Raw genomic sequence first — 20,693 nt, 5'->3', positions numbered from 1 at the left:
TGAGCAGACACCGCCCCCTGGTGTTCCGATATCTAGCTTCATCAGGTCAAAGTGCCTCTAGCTTTTGTTTTTTTATTTAAATTTTTATTCTGCTCACGTCTGTGAGGAGGAGAGGAAGTGACGCAGAAGTATCTGAGAAACGGGGAGGGACTTTAGATGAAGCTGCTTAAAAAAAAAACAACTTTATTGAACAAAAGAAGAAAGCACAAAAAGCAGTAGCTACGTCAGCAGCACAGAGATGACGTCAAATACAGAAGCTGAACACACACGGAGGAATAAAGTGAAGACAGCAGGACAGCAAACATAGAAACTACAGAGGAAGAACAATAAGGTTCTAACTCTTTATGAGTGTTGGTCTGGATCTCATCATCACAGTCAAATGTCTGTGAATATGAAACTGGGCCAAAAAAAGGTTTCTATAGTTGTCCTGTGGTTAGTACGGCATTAGTAATGAAGCCTCTCACTGACAGATCCTTGATGACTGAAACAGAAGTTTAATGAGTGTCCGAAAGTCTCCTTATATTTCAATCGCATCGCTATAATTGTTATTCACAACCACACGTCTGTCCACCCCTCCCACATTCGTTAAGTATGCCTACTGCTGTACTGTTGAGCTGCTGTTAACTTCCATTAAAGTATATCCGGACATCACTCTCTGTGCCCCACTCTCTGACCGGAGTTTAAGTCCTGAGGGAGCTATCATCCCAGCATCCCAGAGATAACTCTCTAACAATGAGCCTCGTCTTTGGTTCGTCTTCAGTTAGAACGATACCTCATAAAATCATAAAATCAATGTGAAATTTCACAGGAAGCCAGTGTAAGTTAGCTAAAACTGGAGTAATATGATCATGCATTCTGGCACCCGATAAAAGGCATGCAGCAGCGTTCTGTACTAATTGCAACCGGTAGAGAGAGGAGTGAGGGAGGCCTAAATAAAGGGAGTTACAATAGTCCAATCTAGAGATAATGAATGCATGAATAAGCTTTTCAAGGTCCTTGGGGGAAAGAAAAGGCTTAGCTTTAGAAATTTGTCGTATCTGATTGAAGCTGGATTTAACCACAGAAGATACTTGTTTCTCTAATTTGAAGGAGCTATCCAAGAGTACCCCAAGGTCTCTTACAATGTGGGAGAGGTAACTAGCAAGTGGGCCAAGGGTAACAGTTAGTTGGTTCAAAGGGATATGGCTGTCAAAGACAATAACTTCAGTTTTACTGTCATTCAAGGTAAGAGAGTTTTGAGATGGCCAGTGTGGTGGGGCGTGGTCTGCAGGTGCCATGCAGGGAGGGCGGACGCACCTGCACGGCATCCTTAATCTCTCCCGCTGAGTTAAAAACACGGGGACTCAGGGGTTGGTGTGTGTTGTGGTGTGATGTGATTTGAATAAAATCGCTCTAAATGATGATCTGTGGTCCCGCCATGCCTTATTCCCACCACAGCCAGATTCTCACATCATGAAGACAGTTAAAGAATGTATGCGATGGATCTGTGACATGCAAACTCAAAGGAAAATAAATTTGAATGTCATCAGCATAACAATGGAAAGAAATATTATATCTTTGGAAAATAGATCCCAAGGGCAACATGTACAGAGAGAATAACATAGGGGCCAAAACAGACCCCTGGGGCACACCACAGAGAAAGGGAGCAGAGGAGGCGGAGTATTGCCCCATAGTGATAGAGAATGACCTCTCTGAAGGATAAGATTTAAACCATGATAAGGCTGTGCCCTTAAGACCAACTACTTGATGCCTTGATAATAGCATGTTATGATCTACTGTGTCAAACGCAGAGGTCAGATCCAGTAAGACTAAAACCACAGAGCAACCTGAATCAGTGGATAAAAGGAGATCATTAAAAACTCTTAACAAAGCTGTCTCAGTACTACGTTAATACCATTGGTAGCGTAACATTAAACATAACCACAGAATGATCAGAAATCCCAGAGTCCCTGATATCCGTTATACGAATATCCAGATCATAAGAGAAAACTAGATCAAGCGAATGACCTTTTAAATGTGTTGGTTCACTTACCCACTGCGCAAGATTAAAAATGTCAATAAGGGCAAGGAAATCCTTTGTTAGTGTGCTTAAAATCACCAACAATTAAAACACGGTCGTAGCGTAAAACCAGGCTCCCTAGAAGATCACCAAATTGAAAAATAGAATCCTTAACAGATTTCGGGGGTTGATACACCACAGCACAAAGAATTGGGGGGGGGGCACAGTTCAGTTCCAGTAGCTGCACCTCGAAGCTGGTGTCAAAGACGGGTGGTAGTTCCCGGCATCGAAATTTGTGTTTAAAAATCGAAGACAATCCTCCACCTGTCAGAGATCTTAGGGGAGCTAGCATAGGCACAACCTGGGGGAAGAAGTTCTGAAAAAGCAGAAGATTCCTCAGGACGAAGCCAGGTTTCAAATAAAGAAAATCCAGCCCCGATGAGAGGAAAAAGTCGTTTAAAATAAAAGTCTTGTTTGCCAGCGATCTAACATTTAGCAAAGCCATCCAGAGTATAGTCAGATTGTTGAAAGCTGGAACAGATCTCAGCAGGCGAAGATTGTTGTAGTTCACACCACCTCTGGAGAGCCGCACCCAGCTCCGAACAGGTGGGCACTCGGCCGGGGAGTCTAGGTGAGCACAGTGTCCAACAGGACTTATCCAGCAATGACAGGGCAGTCTATAGCAGAAGCGGCCCCAGAGAACATGAAAAGAAGATAGGGTATTTATAAATACGTGATAGCTGCTTGCATCAAGTGAGTGTAAGTAAGCCTTGAGGCGAACACGAATACCGCCCCGTTTACCCCGTCTCCTTTGGTGTTTCCTAGGTGGAAGGGTAGCTGGAAAGTGGCGTAAATGATCAGAGATATCCGTCTGAGTCGAGACAAAGTTTCCTGGTTGCCACTTGAAACCAGACGTTTGATGAGTCAATGGCTGGAGATTCAAAAGAGTTAGACAATCATAGGTAAGAAGTGCAAAGGCGTCAGGATAACACTGAGAAAATAGGATAGCAAACAGTAGACAAAGCTCGAGGAGACGGCTCGCCGAAAACACTGGCGCCATCTTGGCTGATAAGATGGGGCCTGATTATTTAAGACCTTGTATGTGAGGAGCAGGATTTTGAATTCTGGATTTAACAGGAAGCCAAAACAGGAGAAATCTGCTCTCTCTTTCTAGTCCCTGTCAGGACTCTTGCTGCAGCATTTTGGATCAGCTGAAGGCTTTCAGGGAGTTTTTAGGACTTCCTGATAATAATGAATTATCAGCCTGGAAGTAATAAATGCATGAACTAGTTATTCAGCATTACCTCTGTTCTTTAACATTTTGAGAGAAGCCAATTGAGTCTAATAACAGATTAACTGCCATGTTGAGGCTGTCATTTTTAGCATCTACATGGATGTTAAAATCACCCACAATAATTATTTTATCTGAGCTCAGAACTAAATTAGATATAAAGTCTGAGAAATCAGACAGAAACTCTGTGTAAGGCCCAGGTGGACGATAGATGATAACAAGTAAGACTGGTTTCTGAGTTTACAGCTGGGGTGGACGAGGCGAAGCATCAGGCTTTCAAATGAATTAAAAGTCTGTCTGGGTCTTTGGTTGATTAATAGGCTGGTGTGAAAAATTGGTGCCAGATATAAATATAGTGAAATCTACCATTTTTACTTTGTCCCAGGACGGGAGCATTTTTTGAAGACTGCAAACTGGAGTAGAGGAACAAACACATCCCTGGGAAAACTAAAAAATAATAAACACTCAGCACCATACCATCTGTGGCTTTTTGCCACGCTTCTTGGGACCACAGCGTTGCTTTTTTAGCCCTTTCTGTTGCTGCTGGGTTTCAAAAATGGTGGTTTTGATTTTCGTGAACGAAAGTCCCTCACGACCCATCGAGTGACTCCACCCACCAGCCAAACAGTGGCATGCAGTCTGATGACGTCACACTTTAGTACGCGCTTGGATCACTTAGGTAGGTCCTGAAAAAGTGCATACTACCAGGTACTATGACCTAATGGAAAACTGTGGCGGGCTAACAGCAGGTCCTAGCAGAAAGGTCCACCAGCGGCCATATCTCTCAAGCTCTGTTACATGATTCACACATCAGGCAGTGACATGCTCATTGGATTTAATCCTCTTCTCAACACAATACCTGTGATTTCTACATCCACGCACACCATCATTGTCTCTGTGTCACTCCAGGAAGTTATTAGATTGGCTAGCACTGAGACCGCGTCATCAGAACTGAAGAGCTTGTTAGCTTTAGCACTAATGCTGGTCAGCAGTGGCTTCTTAGAGAGCAGAGGTTTGGAAGGAGCTACTGAGAGACGAGGGAATTCTTCTTCATTGCCCGTTCGAAGAGAGCTTAGTCCTGACCTGTCACAACTATGGTCTTCAAACATGGCTTTTTTCAGCAGTTTTTGACATTGTGGTTTCAGTTTGGGTCCTAAGTGATAAGAATAATAAAAAACAAAATAGATCCACTTAAAAAGTTGAGGTATGAAGAATGGAAGTGCAGCCCAATAACAGAAGAAAGCACGTGAGCTCAGAGAACACAATACAAACATCCTTCTCCCTGCAGGTGTTCACTTCCTGGAGTCTTACGTCACAGCAGACTCTGTACTTAAGCAGAAGTACTGATGTAACCGTTGTGTTCCTGCCTATAACACATATGTGGCACACATGTACTACACATTTACAGCATCTAGCAAAAACATCCACAATGATGACAATATCTGAACTAAAAACAGAAACATCAGTGTGGCTAAATATACATTACATGTGTGTTGTACAGTGTTGGGAAAGAAATGACATCAACCTCTCCGATGGGGGAATTGCAGATAGGCCAAAGGGGTACACTGTATTTATAGGGTTGCACCAAAGAAGAAGAAGAAGGATGAGGAGGGGCTCCAACTGATAATGAACATAACTACAGGCTTGAAGGTCCTAAAAGTCAGATATAAACTGGCAAATAAAATTTGTGTAATTATAACAATATGTAATTTATGACCCAGTTACACCAATACTAATTTTAAAGATACTCTGGTAAAACCTGAAGTACTCATTCAACTTCTTTAGTCAAGTAAAAGTTAAAAAGTACCAGCTCTGAAATGTCCTCAGAGTCAGAGTGAGATCCCTGAAGCATGTTTCTAATAGCTATTTTTGAGCAAAACTAGCTAAACCTTGTGCTACTTTACTATAATAAAGTAATATCAATCTATGGCAATACTTTATTTCAGCCTAAATGGCTCAGTGTGAGCAAAGTAAATCACGATAACTTCTAATGTGAGACCCAGCACAGGCTGTGATCAGCTGACCTGCTGCTCTTTGTGGATTTACACAACTTTACACTGTCTTTATACTAGACCGTGTACCGTTGGTATGAAGGTGGAATTCAGTCAGTGAGTCTCTGCTACACTTGATGTAAGCTAGCTGTGACCATGAACCCACAGCCACTGTGCACCATCACGCACTGTTCTTTACTTTAAACCCATCACAGTGCAGCAAACTCACCTGTTTACCCTGCACTAACCTGCAGCCTTTAAATAACACAGTCTGCCTCAGTTTGATTAGCAGCAGCTTTATGAACAAACATAATGTGACGCTACAGATTTAAAACCATGAGGACTTCCACGCAAGCTTTAAATGAGCATCCTTCCTTTAACTCTAAGCTCTCTTTCTCCTCTCCTGTCCTCCTTTCTTATCTGTCTCCATCTCTGAGTGAACGTAGCTCTGTGTCTTTTCTCTCCCTGTCAAATACAGCAGCTGGACCTACAGCTGCAGCACACTGTGAGACAAACTGCACACACAGTTGGTTTGGTGATGTTTGTTGAGCTGATAGAAACGCTGCATTTCAAATTACCTGACACTTAAAACATCACTCTCTGCTTGTCTTCTGTAGTGCTAGTTAGATCCTGAAGTACCGCAGTCACATGAAGTCCGTGAAAATACTTCAAATTCTGCTTAATTACTGAAATGAAGTATTTGTGCTTTGTTAATTCCTGCCTCTGGTGATGTCACACTGTGTCCCTCGCCCTGATCCTGAGGGTCATGCGGGACTCTGACCTCAGACCTGCAGTTTAACTCATGAGGTAAATTTGCAGAGTAACTCTGGATCCTGCAGCAGAGCCGCTGGATTAGGGTGCTTACTTTTTTATTTTATTTGTGTAAATAATAATGGATTAGCCCTGTGTCAGGCTAGTGAATTGTCCAGGGTGTACCTCACGTTTTGCCTTACGGTAGCTGGCATAGGTTCCAGCCCCACCTCCACCCCCTCCACCCTGATAAAGACAAGTGGAAGAGAATGGATGGATGGACATTTAATTAAAGTTAGGACAAGAGACAACATTGTCATCCCCTATGTAGCCGGTGTATCAGAGAAACTCAGGAGAGTTTTCTCCAAGCATGACATCCCGGTGCATTTCAGACCCAGCAACACGCTCAGACAGAAACTGGTTCACCCGAAAGACAAAACTTAACAATGTGGTGTATGCTGTACAGTGCAGCGAGGAATGCTCAGACCTCTACATTGGAGAGACCAAACAGCCACTTCACAAGCGCATGGCACAACACAGAAGAGCCACCTCCACAGGACAAGACTCAGCAGTCCATCTGCATCTAAAGGTCAAAGGTCACTCATTCGAGGATGCCAATGTTCACATTTTGGACAGAGAGGACAGATGGTTTGAAAGAGGAGTGAAAGAAGCCATCTATGTCCACTGTGCGCGACCATCTTTGAACAGAGGCGGGGTTTACGACACCAACTCTCTGCCATCTATAATCCAGTTTTGAGATCCTTCCCAGACACCTTAACGCCCACTCACATCCTGGGCCATCTGACCTCAGGAATTCACATGATAAGGTGGGGCCAGGTTTCACAATGAACACACCCGAAACTCTGGCTGATTGGGACCCACACCCAGTTTCACACCTTGGCTCAGGCGATTAGAGGATCATCAGGGGTCCTTTTGTCCCTCTGTGGGGGGTCACTCCCACTAGGTTTATATCTGGGACTCTCCACCATTTGACCTTAGAACTGAAGAAGCTTCTCGGATGAGAGGTGAAACGTCTTCAAGCAACTTAAAGAAGTCCAGACGCTTTTCTTTGCAAGCGCCTTTGACTACGATGACCTGGATGACTGAGAACCTTCACAGACATAAAGTTAGGACAGTTAAAATTGAAAACGTGTTAAACATGGACTGCCTCACTAACACTCATTTACAGAATAAAACAAAATAAAAACCTTTTCACTGGTTGTTTTTATCTCAGCTGGAAGAACCTGTGAGCTGGATCTGACACCAAAATTCATTCACAATATGACCGATTTTATTCAACTTCAGTTATAACTGAATTCATTTTTATTTACATACCGCCAAATCATAACAACAGTTGGCTTAAGGCGCTTTATACTGTAGGGTAAAGCCCCTACAATAATACAGAGAAAACAGAGATAACCCCGACAACCAAACAACCCTCCTATTAGCAAGCACTGTGGCGACAGCGGGAAAGAAAAACTCCCTTTTAACAGGGGGAAAACTCTGGGCCTGGTTCTGCTGCGACGGGTTGGGAGTGAGGGGCAAGATACAAGACAAATCTTATGTTTATGTTTATTCTGTTGCCGAGGTGCTCCTGGGCGCTCATCTGAAGCCGAGATTAATCAGGTTTATTGTTTAGAAGAATAGAAGGCCTTTCAGTGTCACTACACACACACATACACAATGAGACAGGGTTAGGGGTTACACACAGAGCATCTGCTAATCAGTGCAGACATATGGGGAAACCACAGGGGTTCTGCAGCACTATATACATATGAACAATATCTGAATTATTAGCTGGTTAAAGTGCCAAATTATAGGGGGGGACTCTAGAGATGGTCCACATGTACAGCTTTGATTTCCAGTCCAGCGGAGCAGATATCCGAGGAAGATTCACTAAAACTGAGGATTTTCTCACGGAGTTCTGCAGGGCCTTTTTTCTGCTGCACTCACACTCATTGATCATTGGAGCTCACCAGAGAGCGACTGAAATGTCAGAATAAATAAATAAATTTTTACGTCACAAACGGGCTTTTCAGTGCTTTACGACATCTCGCGACATTTGTGGACTTTCATTCCGCGGTCCAATCAGAAAGAGGCTGCGCAGGAGCTCCACCAATCAGAGGCCGTAGTGTGTGCTGTGGCTCTGCCGCCTGTGCGCCGCCGCCGCTCATTGAGTGCGGCCGGGCACGCTCCGCCCCGCCGCCGCGCCGCCGCCGCTCTCAGCTGGATGTGACAGAGGCGCGGTCACGGCAGCGACTCACACCCGAACCGAGCCGAACCGACCCGGGAGCAGCAGCACCGCTTCGGTGTCTCACGTAAGTGCTTGTGACGAACGGAACCGCTAGCTAAGGCGGGAAAACACGGACACGTCGCGCGCGGTTTGTCACACAGGCGGTCCATAAATGAACCGGGGCTCAGCGGGAGGCCGGCGGCGGCACGCGGGCCGGAAACGGCCCGAATCCCCGACCGTGAGAGGCCGAGGGTCCGGGAGGAGGAGGAGGAGGAGGAGGGGGGAGAGGAGTGGCACCGCGGGCTCTTCTCCTGCTCTCAGCCCTCCTTCATCCTCCTCCTTCTCAGGACCTTATCTTCATCCTCCCCTGCCTCACGGTGATTATGATGATGATGTCATCATTTTAACGTAATTCTGAAGATGATAATGCAGGCCTGAGGTCACAGATGCTGCAGCGGTTGATCAGTGTGATTGATCACTAATTGATCAGCAGCTTCTGACAGAACATAACGGTAATAATAATAATTATTATTGTTATCATTATCATATATTTTCAGGTTGTTTGTGACTAAAATATGTCAAAATACAATAGTGAAGCCGGTTTAGTTTGGAATTTTCAAAATAAAATTGTTCAGAGATCTATTTAAAAAAAATGAAATTTTGTGTTATTAATAACTCCTATTATTGCTAGACTTTATGTTTTATCTGTAGCTTTAAGGTTTTTCAGAATCATGACTTACAGGCCATTATTAACTTCTCAGCTTGGAATTTTATATTGAAAATTGTTGTTTTTTGTTGTATTTAACATTTTATTTTTTATATCTTATATTACATTATACCTTATTTTATTCGTGTTATTTATGTTTATTTTAATTTTGTAATTGTTTTTATGATTTTTTGGTGTTTTTATTATTTGGCTTTGTTTCACTACGCTCTTATTTTGAAGGACAATCCGCCGTACTTCCGTTTCTTCCAAACATTTAATCCTTTCCCACAATGCTCTGTGAGCTCGGAGGCTGCTTCCTGTTTATTGTGGCCGTTTCCCCCGGTGATTCCGACGTTTAACGTCGCTCTCCTGTAGCCAAAGCTCGGTGAGTTACCGGATTCCGGTCCCTTTTACCGGCGGCTCCGTGTCGTTTATCCCGCTCTCTTATTTTGACAGCGGATAAAATCCTCCTGCTTCCTCATCAGTGACAGCGAGCCTGACCGAACCGGAACTCCACTCAGAAAACCGTCGATTTTTCAACCACTCGAGGTGCGACGTAGAGAAAATGTTTTTTTTTATCACTTAAAAAATTTTCTGCATTTTAGTCGGTGTTTGATCAAATTCGGCATTTGGATAACTGAACAATAAGCTGTAAGTGCTGATGAACCGGGTGTCTTTAATAATGGATGCCCTGCTGGCAGCCGCCCTCCGCGGGCTGCTACTGGGAAATAACCGCTGGGATTGCTGAAAATGGCTCATATGTCTGCTCATATGTAATGTGAAAGAAACGTTAACGGTTTTATTCCACGTATAATCGATGTTTCGTTGATTGAAGAAGCGTTTTCGGTGGAAAAATTCGCCTGGCGCCTTTGCTCAGGTCGCGGCGCGCTGCGCGACCTTAAAACCGCGGAATTGTGAACGGAGTTCGGCGCGGCGGAATTCCGCGTTAAAGCGGAACGGCCGCCGGGTTTAAGTTGTCAGGTCAAACCGGCAGTGGCCACGTGACCCACTGACACTCCCAGGCTGGAGTTTAGGATGCCGAGGCAGGTTCAGAGGTCATTTGTTATTTACAGTAACGTCACGAAGGGCTAACCCTATCTGTCGTTAGGCTGAAACTGAAAGTCAAATTAGGAACAAAAGACGTCACACTGTGTACGTGCGTGCGCGGAGGTGACAGACACCTGAGGCGCACCTGTTGACCCCCCCCACCTCTCCCCTGGGTCTGCAGGTACAGGTTTTAGGATCCTAAACTCCAATTCCAATTAAAAGTTGCCTAATTTAAGGTCCAATGACATCTGTGCAGCTCTGGGTAACTCCTGCTTGTCTTCCAATGTCACCTCACCGTGACGCCGCTCGTTAACAAAGGATTTTATGCTGAAGAAGAAGAACACGAGAACCTGACCTTAGGATGAGGGAACAGGAACAGATGACTTGTTTCTTGGTTTAGCGCGTTTGGTGGTTTTTTACTCAATCGTCTGGTGTCCATGTTATTGATCACTGGCGCATCCATTCATCGATAATCGACTCCTTTGAATCTCTTCCTGTTTCTTGTTGTTTCTGTCAGATGTGACTGACCGCTCTCTGAGTGATCTGATTGGTGGAAGTTCTCATTGGTGGGCTGTGGTTTAGCTTCAAATTGAATGCTGTTGGAGAGCCGATCTGTACCTGTACAGATGTGCAGAGTTAACACCGTGCCTTATTTTTGTGGATAATTTATGCGTTCAGCTCCATGTTTGCAGATTCCTGCTTCGCGTGCAGCTTCTGACTTCCAGTCCACACTCCTTACGTCCACCGTCTCCCAGTCAGCAGCTCGCTTTTCTAGTTTCAGTGATGTGAACGTGGCGCCTTGCTGTTTTACTGCCCTCTTGAGGCCTTGAAGAGAAATAAAATAATAAATACAAGATAAATGAATACATTTATTTATACATTACACATAAGATGTAATGTATAAATAAATGTGTTACACATAATAAAAACATTTAAACCAAATTAATCTCATAAACTAAGTGTGGCGATAGTCAGGTCGTCGTACTCAGGTGTTTATTTAACCAATCACTTTGCAGCTTCACTAATCCATTTTCCCTGCCCCTTTCAGATCTGCAGCTGCTCCTCAGAAGTTCTTCTTCACCTCTTCGCTCCGGGTTCGCTTGTTCATGATGGAGGACTCGGAGGCGGAGCTGGCAGTGTCGGAGCCTGATGCCCTGGGTGCTGACTTCATTACGGTGGAGTTGGACACGCAGCCCATCGAGTACGTAGTGAAGTGGGCAGAGGTTGGCTCAAAGTTCACCATTTCCTGCGTGAAGAAGGACTCGGACGACCCGTCGGACCTGACCGCCGACCAGCTGAAGATCGAGGCGGATGAGGCGTTTTTTGCCCCGTATGAGGAGGTGTACCCTTGTGAGGTGACGGAGCAGAGCGTGGAAATAAAGACGGACTCTGACGAGGAGGACGAGGGTGTGGAGGAGCACGAGGTGCTGGTGGAGGCGGGCAGCAGCCAGTTGGATGGCGAGGCCGATTCGGACCAGGACAACTATGAGCCCGATGAGCGGCAGTTCCGCTGCAGCTACTGTGGGAAGTGCTACAGCCACGCCTCCAGCCTGTATCGCCACCAGCAGACGCACACGGGCAAGAGCTCGGGAGCCGCACCCCTCGCCAAGCGAGCACTGGAGCCGACGCACCAGGACGCACGCTACACCTGCCCCCACTGCGGCATGAGCTTCAAAGGAAGCAGGTTTGTCTCCGGTCTCTCCGAGCTTGACGTGTTTTCCTGTTCTCTTGTGTGATGTCACTTCCTGTTTTCCGTTCTCTGACAGGATGCTGGGCAGCCACCTGCGGCTGCACGGGAAGCGGAGGATCCACCCCTGCAACATCTGTGGAAAGGAGTTCAACCACAGTTCCAGCCTGTCTCGCCACCGCCTCATCCACAAGAAGGGCAAAGGCATCCCAAAGGACGCCGCCATTGGTGCAAATGTGGCAGCCCTGCGGCACTCACTGAAGGCCGGTGCCAAGAACCGGAAGACCAAGCGGCAGCAGCACGTGGCGACTGCCGTCATCCAGGGTGGAGATAAGTTCTACGCCTGCCCACAGTGTGACATGACGTTCCGGACGTCCACGCAGCTGTCGAAGCATCAGGTGACGCACGTGAAGGAGCTGCTGGACAACTACACGCCGGGCAAGGAGAACCTCGTCGAGACCTCGTCTGACCTTAAGATCCGCCTCAAGCTCTGCTCCCGCGACAAACCCAACTTCTACACACTGTGCAAGAAGAACCGCCGCCGCCGGGCCGGACGGGCCGCCAAGCGGGGCCAGACCTCTTCCGAGGATGAGGACGCCCCAGGCGGAGGGCGCCATGTCTGTGGCCAGTGCGGGAAGCAGTTCAGCCATGCCTCCAGCCTGGCACGACACCAACTGACCCACCGGGTGACTGACGGCGACGGGCGCGGGAAGCTTCAGCAGCACCCGAAGACTGGGCTCCCCGCCAAGAACAAGACGTACACGTGCGCAGCGTGCAACAAGACCTTCATGCACTCATCCAGCTTCTCGCGCCACAAGAAGGCCCACATGGAGGAAGAGCAGCGTGCCCGCGCTGCCGCTGCAAAGCGCCGGAAGAGGCCCGTACTGGATGAGACGGCGCCGCTCGAGTCCGACTCAGAGTGAAGGTGTTGGTCCGGGACCAGTTCTGGAAGGTTCTGATTGGAAGCGTTCTGGACCAGTTCTCCTCCAGTTCTGGACCCGTTGGGACAGATTCTGGTTGTCTGGGTTTCACGAACTGTTGGTTCTTCTCTGGTGTAGATAGCAGCAGGTTATCCACTTGTGACCGCACGGTGGGAGGCCCTCCGCCGGCACACATATCCATATATGGTCAAAACCGACCGTTAGCTAAACGCTCTTACAAATGGATTAGATTCACCTGCCCCTGCCCCGCCCCGCCCCCTGCACCTGTCTGTCCGCAGTCAAGCAGACTCTTCATCCTGCCTACTCCACAGTCCTGTTTCCTATAGGCCACCTGGAGCAGAGAGGCTAGAGTCATGCAGAGCAGCATGGGAGTCCTGACATAATCATACCTGCAGGTTCAATTTCCAAACTGTTAGTGATCAATCATTCTGATCAATCAGAGCCGATCGGTTGTTTTGGTCGTCCATCAGACTGTATTCACCACCTTTGATCTCCACACACGGCCAACAAACAGATTATTGATCAGTGAAGGTGGTTCGTCCGATCAGAAGTTTTCTAAATTGATCTTAAGCCAATTGAATAATCAATGATTATTTTTCTCTTCCGATCATAATATTGGAGCTTGGATTAATCGGTAATCAACTCCTCGCTTACTTCCTGCGTCTCCTCTGATGAATTTTCTGCCTCTGTTCATCTCCATCGTTGTTCCCTTACTGTCAGACAGCCCCACCCAATCCCCTTTGAGTAACCTGATTGGCTGAGGTTCTTCCTAGCGCTGCATTCTGATTGGTCTGCTGCGTTTCACCTTCCACACTTTTTTTTTCCTTCATTTTAGCACGTAACCCCCAACTGGTCAGTCATGTTTGCTGGTGTCAGAGGTCGAAGGTCAGACTGTACTACTTATTTGTGAATTTGATGTAATATAGAACCCATATTTAAACTTTACCACAAACAATTTGAAGTAGCCCTGCCCATCGCTATCCTGTAGCTTCATCTTCATCATCAACACCAGGAAATGGTTTTCAAAGTAAAAGTCTCCAAATCAGTTTGGTTTGTTCCTGACTTCCACCCAGTCAGCTGTTTTCAGGAAGTTGGTGACACATAAACGCAGATGGTGAATCCTCCAAGATGCTTCAAGTAAAATCAGACCTGCACACTCAGACGGACCTGTCCACATTCTCGACCTGAACTCAGAGATTGAGAGCAGTTGATTGGAAGCAGAGAAACGATTCTTAACCTTGCGCAGACGTCAAAGATCAGATCTCAGGTTTCAGCTCTGCCCAGAGCGCCTGAAGATGGGAACCACGTCTGAACACGAAGCGTTTTGGCCGCCAGAGCGTGCTCGGAGCAGGTCACCTGAACTCTGAGGCTGATGGTCAGGTGACCTCTGCTGATCTCAGGTGTGCAGAGGCAAAATCCAAAAACTAAAATTCAGATATGGAAGAATAATGAACGAATGTGAAGGTTGAGAGTTTTTGTTGGTCGGCGCTCGAACTGATCAATCCGATCAGTCTTTGATTGCTCAGAGTATCTGAAACAACCATCTGCTTTAGTGTCACTGACGGTCTGAAGCTGTTGGTCAAATCTGGTTCGCTCAGCCGGAGGAGAGTCCCTGTGACCAATCGGAGGAGACGTCCGGTTGGGCTGGTTTGTATTTCTGATTTTGGACTTGAGTTGACGTCTTACCGATGTGGTTCATTGATCAGATCAGTCCGATCTGAGGTGGACTGATCAGAGCATCCGGTCTGATCGGAAGTAGGCGGATTGGTCTGATTAGCAAAAGGAAAAAGAGTTTGAGTGTAAAAAAAAAAAAAAAAAAATTTCCCAAACTTACTGGTGAATCTGAGACTCGGTGATCAGTGGGACTGATCGATCTAAGATGCTTTAAAAAAAAAAAAAATCCTGCAGATGTTTGTTTTATTCATCAGGATTCTGATGGACTCTCCAAAATAAAAGCCTGTGGAGTGCGCCTGACCCCCCCCCCCCCCCCCCACACACACACATTCTGTTTCCTGCTTATTGACACTTTGAGACTTTTACTGTTTGAATCGATTGGATTTAATTTAATTCTGATCTATTTATGAGTGTGTGCAGGCGGCGGTGGCGTTCTGTAGAAAACAAGGCTCCTCCCCCGCCCCGTCCGCCTCCATGTTCTGGTTTGTTTTGGGGCTTGAAGCCGCCGTTTTCCTCTGTCCGCGGTGCTCTTAGATCCATGTTGTGTTGGTTTGTTGGGTTTGCAGCGCCGCCTGCTGATAGGTCGTTCATTGTGTCGTGTTTGCTGATAGAATAAACCAGTTGACATGTTTGTCTTGCGTTTTGTAATAAACCTTTGAAAGAACCTTCCTGAGTGTTTAAATAAACTCACCTGTCACCGTTACCATGGTAACCACGGCTCATCAGGATAAAGCTTTGGTAAACTGACCGGCTGTTCTATAGCGCTGAGCACTCGCTCATTCACACCAGCGTGCAGGTGGGGATCAAACCACCAACCTTCCACTTAGCAGGTGACCTGCTCCACCACCCGAGCTGCAGCCAATGCAACAGTCGGCGATCACTGATCTGATGTCAACACTAGGAGAGGACTTCCTGAAGGTCTGACCTTTCACCTGCTGATCTGGATCTTCTTCATGAACACCTGGAACAACGGCTCGGTGACATCATCAGAGCTCGTCGGGTGAGCGTTCCCCAGGTTCTGCTTCGGTCTGACGCTCGTCACACAGTGACAGGACAGTGTTAATCATTTCTGTCTGCTCTCGATCAGTTTGTTCAGACCCAAAACAAGTATACAAAAACATCTGGCCAGTCAGATCGCTGCATTTGGCACCAACTGAATATCCAGAACTGAATATCCAATGAGATTGAAATGGTAAAATTTTTGCAGCTGGGTCAGTCGGCTCTGATCGCGCTGACTTCCCAAAACACAGTCGAAAGCTTCAATGTCACAATGGAACCTGGAAATCCCACTGCCTGCTCTGCAGACTCCGCGGGACTCATCGGGACAGCTCGTCATTGCTTCATGTTTTTGGAGGACGCGTTCACAGAAACGTATTTGCTTTGAGTATACGCTGCACCACAAGCTCGATATAAAAAGTCCTTTATTTTACAAAGGTGTCCTGACACGCTCCTCGACTGTGCAGAAGGACAGAGAACATTATATGCAGTGAGTGAACTGATTTAAATAAAACAAGCAGGATGATGGCTGTGACGGGGTCATGTACAGGAACTGGGATGTCTGTAAAACTTAATAAGAGATATATACCGTCCTTCACAAGGATGTGCAAGGTCAGCGAGCACCTGGGGGGCTGGTTATTTACAGTTACCACCTTTAGTGAGTGTGCACGTAGCTGTGCTGCACCAGAAACCTGGTTATGTATCTCATCATCATCACTGTTTATAAAAATAATCATATGCATTTATTATTGATATTTGATTTCTGCGAGTGCTTCGCGTCTCTGAGAGTGAATGTGTACTAGCTTCATGTGCTTCTCAGTTTTAGACGAGACCTAAAATAAAACAGATATTTGAACCCAGCTATAAATTAGGGTCCGGCCTACTCTTAAAGAAAGATCCAGGAGTTTCTGGTTGTGGATCCAGATGTCAGTGTGACGATCTCAGAGTGTCGTGGAGCTCCTTCGTGCTGGAAACGCTCGGATTGTCCCTGAACTTCTCCTGAGTCTGATAGAGAAGCAGGTGTGGGTGTAACCCGGCAGACTCCACCTCAGCATCAAAGCTGAGAAACCCTTCCTGTTACCTGTGGTGACCTTCGTAATGGTCTGGGCAGCTCACCTTCAACATCAGACGTGCTCACACCTGCCTCGGCTTCAGCAGCTCGAGCTCCTCTCAGAGGAGACACCTACTCCAATTGGCGAGGAGTACCTCCCCCCAGCAGACCATCTCGCTCAGGTTTCTCAGGGTTCTGTTCAGGCTGACCTCTGACCTGCACCTGAGGTCAGTTTGAGTTGACTGTAAATCAATAACGTGCGTGATCTAAGCTCTGTCACGACTCCACCAGCTGCAGGTCGGTTTATTCTGCATTATGAGGGAGCGAGATGACTCACAGTCACGTTCCTCCAGATTAAAATGGGCGTTCTGCTCTGTGTTTACCTGTTGCCATGGTGAATCACTGAAAACTCGCTGTGAGCATGCTCAGAGCCCACCGAGCTCTCCTTGGCATTTCTGGAAGTTCTTAGTTTATTAAACCTGATCCAGATGTTCAAATGAAGCGGCCACTGCAGGGCAGTAGACATCCAGCAGGACTTTGAGCTGCTCACAGTGAACACAAGAGGAAGAGAGCAGAGCTCTCCAGTGGTCAGACTGTGCAACTGCAGCTGCTCAGGTACACTTTAAAAATGAAAATATAGAAAAATAAAAATGTTTAAATATTTAAAAATATAAAAAATAGATGTTTGTGTCAGAGGAAACCAAAGGAGATGATCTCAAACTGCTTTCAGACAACAAGAAGAAGCTGAAGCAGGAAGGTGATGTGCAGGTGAGCAGCCGGTCCGAGTGTCCTGGTGTCTGTGAAGGTCGTGTTTATTCTGGCAGATGTTTGATCACCTGCAGACGTGACTTGGCGTCTCTTTACCGTCAGGCGAGCTGGTTTTGGAGGCAGTTTCTGACACCTCGCCCTCTTATCCCGAAACAAATGGCCTGGTTGGAAAATTAAACCACACAGTCCAGAGGTGCAGTACTGCCATTTGTATTGAGTTTTGTGATTACTTCACAAAACAGCATATTTCAGATATTTGTCTAATGCATATTCAACCACTGTTGTTGGCCCCACCGTGTTTGACCTCCGCACTAAGACATGACACTTCGTAAATGTTCTTGTTTGGCAGAGAGGCAAGGTATTAGTCACAGATCCCAAAACAACTGCCATGTAGGAGGCACAACAGGTTTGCAGCCAGTTTCAGCTACTCTGTGTTATTCTAGTCCAATAAGCAATGGAGAGGTTTGTGAGGGTCCAACTGGTCACCTTGTAGGAAGGTTGTAATATTTGTACTTAGGAGATTCATAGTTACATTAAAACACTGCGTGTGGTCTTCGCCCTGCAGCTGGATCTGCTGAGCAGCCTGTGAGAAGTCGTGGTCCCTCTGACCTGCCATTTCTACCCCTCCCTCCTCTGTCTATGTCACATTTCATTTGTCACATACACAATCACACACAGTACGACATGCAGTGAAATGCTTATTGCTGTGCAATTCTGACCGTTAAAAATACAAGAAGAACCTAAAATTAAAAAGATGTGCTGCTTTGACAGCAAACAGTTGAAAACAGCTGCGGGTGCATTACTGAAGTGCTTTATTTTGTTATTAAATTCATGTGAGGTGGTGTGTAGAGAGTCCAGTCCTACGCCTGGTTCAGGGCCCTAAAGCCTGGGGGAGAAGCTCCTCCTCGGTGTCTCTGTGTCGGCCTTTTGGGAGCGGAGGCGCTTCCGTGACCCCAACAGTGAGGAGAGTCTTGTCGGGCTGGGAGGGATCTTCCTGGCTTTGGTGCTGCACCGCTCTGTGTATACAAGGGGTATCGAGCTCCAGGCCTCGAGGGCCGGTGTCCTGCACGTTTTAGATAACACCCTGGGTCAACACACCTGAATCAAATGATTAGTTCACTAGCAGGCCTCTGGAGAACTGCAAGACATGTTGAGGAGGTCATTTAGCCATTTAAATCAGCTGTGTTGGATCAAGGATGCATCTGAAACCTGCAGGACACCGGCCCTCGAGGCCTGGAGTTTGACACCTGTGGTGTAAACAGACCAGGATGGTCTCTGGGCTGTGACTTAAAGACAGTTTAGTTTTTGGAGGATACTTGCCTGTGTTCGCCTATCTGTCCAGGAAACCTGTGGAGCAGTTTTGGAAACATTTCGGGAGACGCTGTGGAGAGAGGCTGGGTGTTGGATTGCTGCACTGGGAGCTGGGATTAACACCGCTGTGGACATCATGTTTGGGTACTATTATTGCGTCTTGCTCACCTGTAAATAAACTCACTGTCTTTGTGACTGAGTCCTGTTTTTCTGCCTGTCGGTAAACCTGACAGAGAGTCCTTGTAAGCAATCTTCAGACACGACCGTGGGACTTGGCGCTCCTCTCTGCCTGGGTGGAACTCATTATGGATTCCTGCCTTTGGCCCACGCACCTGCTCGTAATCTGTTCACCTGCTGCTCATTATCTCTGCGTTCCTGTCACTTCTTAAGGTGACAGATCGGTGCTACTCCCTCCCTCAGTCATGTCTCCCTGTCAAGTCCGCATCTCTGTGTTGGGTTTCCTGTTTTACTTTGACAGTCTGTGACCTGTGTTGGGTTTCCTGTTTTACTTTGACAGTCTGTGACCTGTGTTGGGTTTCCTGTTTTACTTTGACAGTCCTTATCTCTGTGTTAGGTTTCCTGTTTTACTTTGACAGTCGTAAGCTATGTCCCAAAACGTCAGCTGCATCCTCCTGAGAACCCGGCCTTCGCAGTCTACGTGGGCCGGGTCCTTCGAAGACCGAAATGGCCGGAAGTGCGAGGCTGTGAAATGTGATGGTCTCACTTTCAGATTTGCGTCACCGCTGTGTAGGTGGAGTTTAATAAACTCGGCCATCTACTCCTTGCTATCCAAAATATAACGGGACACTGGAGTAAATTCTCGATCGTCTCACACTTCTGTTTAATCAGTTTTCTGTTTGACGTTTATTCAGCTGTGTGAAAATCCCGGAGGAACCCACCCGATGGATTAATAAAGTTTTATTTAATCTAATAACTTTGATCTCAGCCAAACCGATTTACTCTGGAACAAATAAAACACCGAAAAAGGGTAAAAAATTAAAATTTTAAGTTATCCGAGTGACTTAAATATCATGTTTAGCGAAAGAGCAGGGGTCTGAAAACGATGAAGCTGGGAGTCCGCTACTCTCGCTGCCTCGAGTGACCATTGAACCCCCCGGCTTGCTATCGAGCGGGTGGGTAACAGACGTCTCCAAAAATGTCGGCACACTTTTGCAAATATGCGATGTCTTGATAAACCAAGCAGATATTTGTAGTTTACACAGCTACTTTCTCGCCTGAAAATATGTTAAAAGTAAGAGTAATTTTAAAACTCAGTAGCGGCCGCCATTGTTGGCAGCTGAAATTTGGCTGGGCCGCGCTATGACTTCTGGGATATGGTGGGCCACGAAGGACACACCCGACCCATCCTTCAAATTCGGGGAAATGAAGGACACATTTGTCAACGAATTGGGACAGCCTTCGTCGCCTGGGCCCTGTTTCAGGAAGCCGGTTTAGTGCAAACTCTGAGTAAGTATACGCTGAGTTAACGGAAACTCTGGGTTTTCGGTTTCACAAAGCGAGTTTAGATTAATTCTGAGCGAGTTACTATGACGACACACTCCGTGAAGCTAACCTGCCCCCTAGCAGGTTTACTACAACTAACCCTGACCTTCTCCGCCTCTTTGTCAGAAACCTGACTGTAGGAAGTGTCAGACATGGCGTGCTCCTTCCTTGAGGAGCCAGTAGATGTTGAAGCCCAAATTCTCCGCAGAGCTCTCCGCCGGGAGAGAGTGATCAGAGCGCGTTCGGACATTTGATCATTTCCTGATGATTTCCTGTGTGAACGTTACCGTTGTTCAGCACAATCTATAAGTTATTTGAATAACATCCTCAGGCCTAATATTGCTCATGTGACACATCGCGGACATCCTCTCAGTTCATTACATATTATTTGTATTGCACTTCGGTTTTTTGCAAACGGGAGCTTTCTGTATAATATTGGTGATGCTGAGCACGTTTCCAAGGCTACCGTCTGTCGGGCAGTTGCACTGAAACGTCTCCTGTACTCGTCTGTGGTGTTCCCCGGTCACAGACCCACAAGATTTATCAAAGAGGGATGCCACAAAATTGCAGGTATCAGGATGACCAAAACTTAATTCATGATGTGGTGATACTTGAACTACTACTTAAATTTTACATTTATTCTCACGGTTCCCAGGCGTGATTGGCTGTATAGATGGCACTCACATTCCAATCATTGCTCCTTCAGTAAATGAAGGGGACTATGTGAACAGGAAGTCTTTCCACA

The 20,693-nt window shown here is 46.5% G+C and overlaps 1 protein-coding gene across 4 annotated transcripts; it reads left to right on the top strand.

Moving 5' to 3' along the window:
* The first annotated feature begins 8,155 nt into the window (after positions 1 to 8,155).
* On the top strand, positions 8,156 to 15,022 carry LOC146694860 (uncharacterized). Of its 4 annotated transcripts, none has more exons than XM_085476815.1 (3): positions 8,156 to 8,349; positions 11,066 to 11,701; positions 11,784 to 15,022. In XM_085476815.1, the coding sequence occupies exons 2-3, from the start codon at positions 11,124 to 11,126 to the stop codon at positions 12,625 to 12,627; spliced, it is 1,422 nt and encodes a 473-aa protein (XP_085332941.1). In that variant the 5' UTR covers positions 8,156 to 8,349; positions 11,066 to 11,123; the 3' UTR covers positions 12,628 to 15,022. The 4 variants fall into 4 exon arrangements, with proteins under 4 accessions (XP_085332941.1, XP_085332943.1, XP_085332942.1 ...); XM_085476817.1 differs by lacking the exon at positions 8,156 to 8,349 and adding an exon at positions 8,466 to 8,776; XM_085476816.1 differs by lacking the exon at positions 8,156 to 8,349 and adding an exon at positions 9,237 to 9,355.
* Positions 15,023 to 20,693: the final 5,671 nt, after the last annotated feature.

This window comes from Copadichromis virginalis, linkage group LG13 (assembly GCF_057382275.1).
Source record: "Copadichromis virginalis isolate Kocher_CV1m ecotype Utaka linkage group LG13, C_Virginalis_male_GT1.1, whole genome shotgun sequence".
NCBI lineage: Eukaryota > Metazoa > Chordata > Actinopteri > Cichliformes > Cichlidae > Copadichromis > Copadichromis virginalis.
The sequence above is the reverse complement of the archived record's forward strand: the minus strand, read 5'-3'. Positions and strand labels throughout refer to the sequence as shown.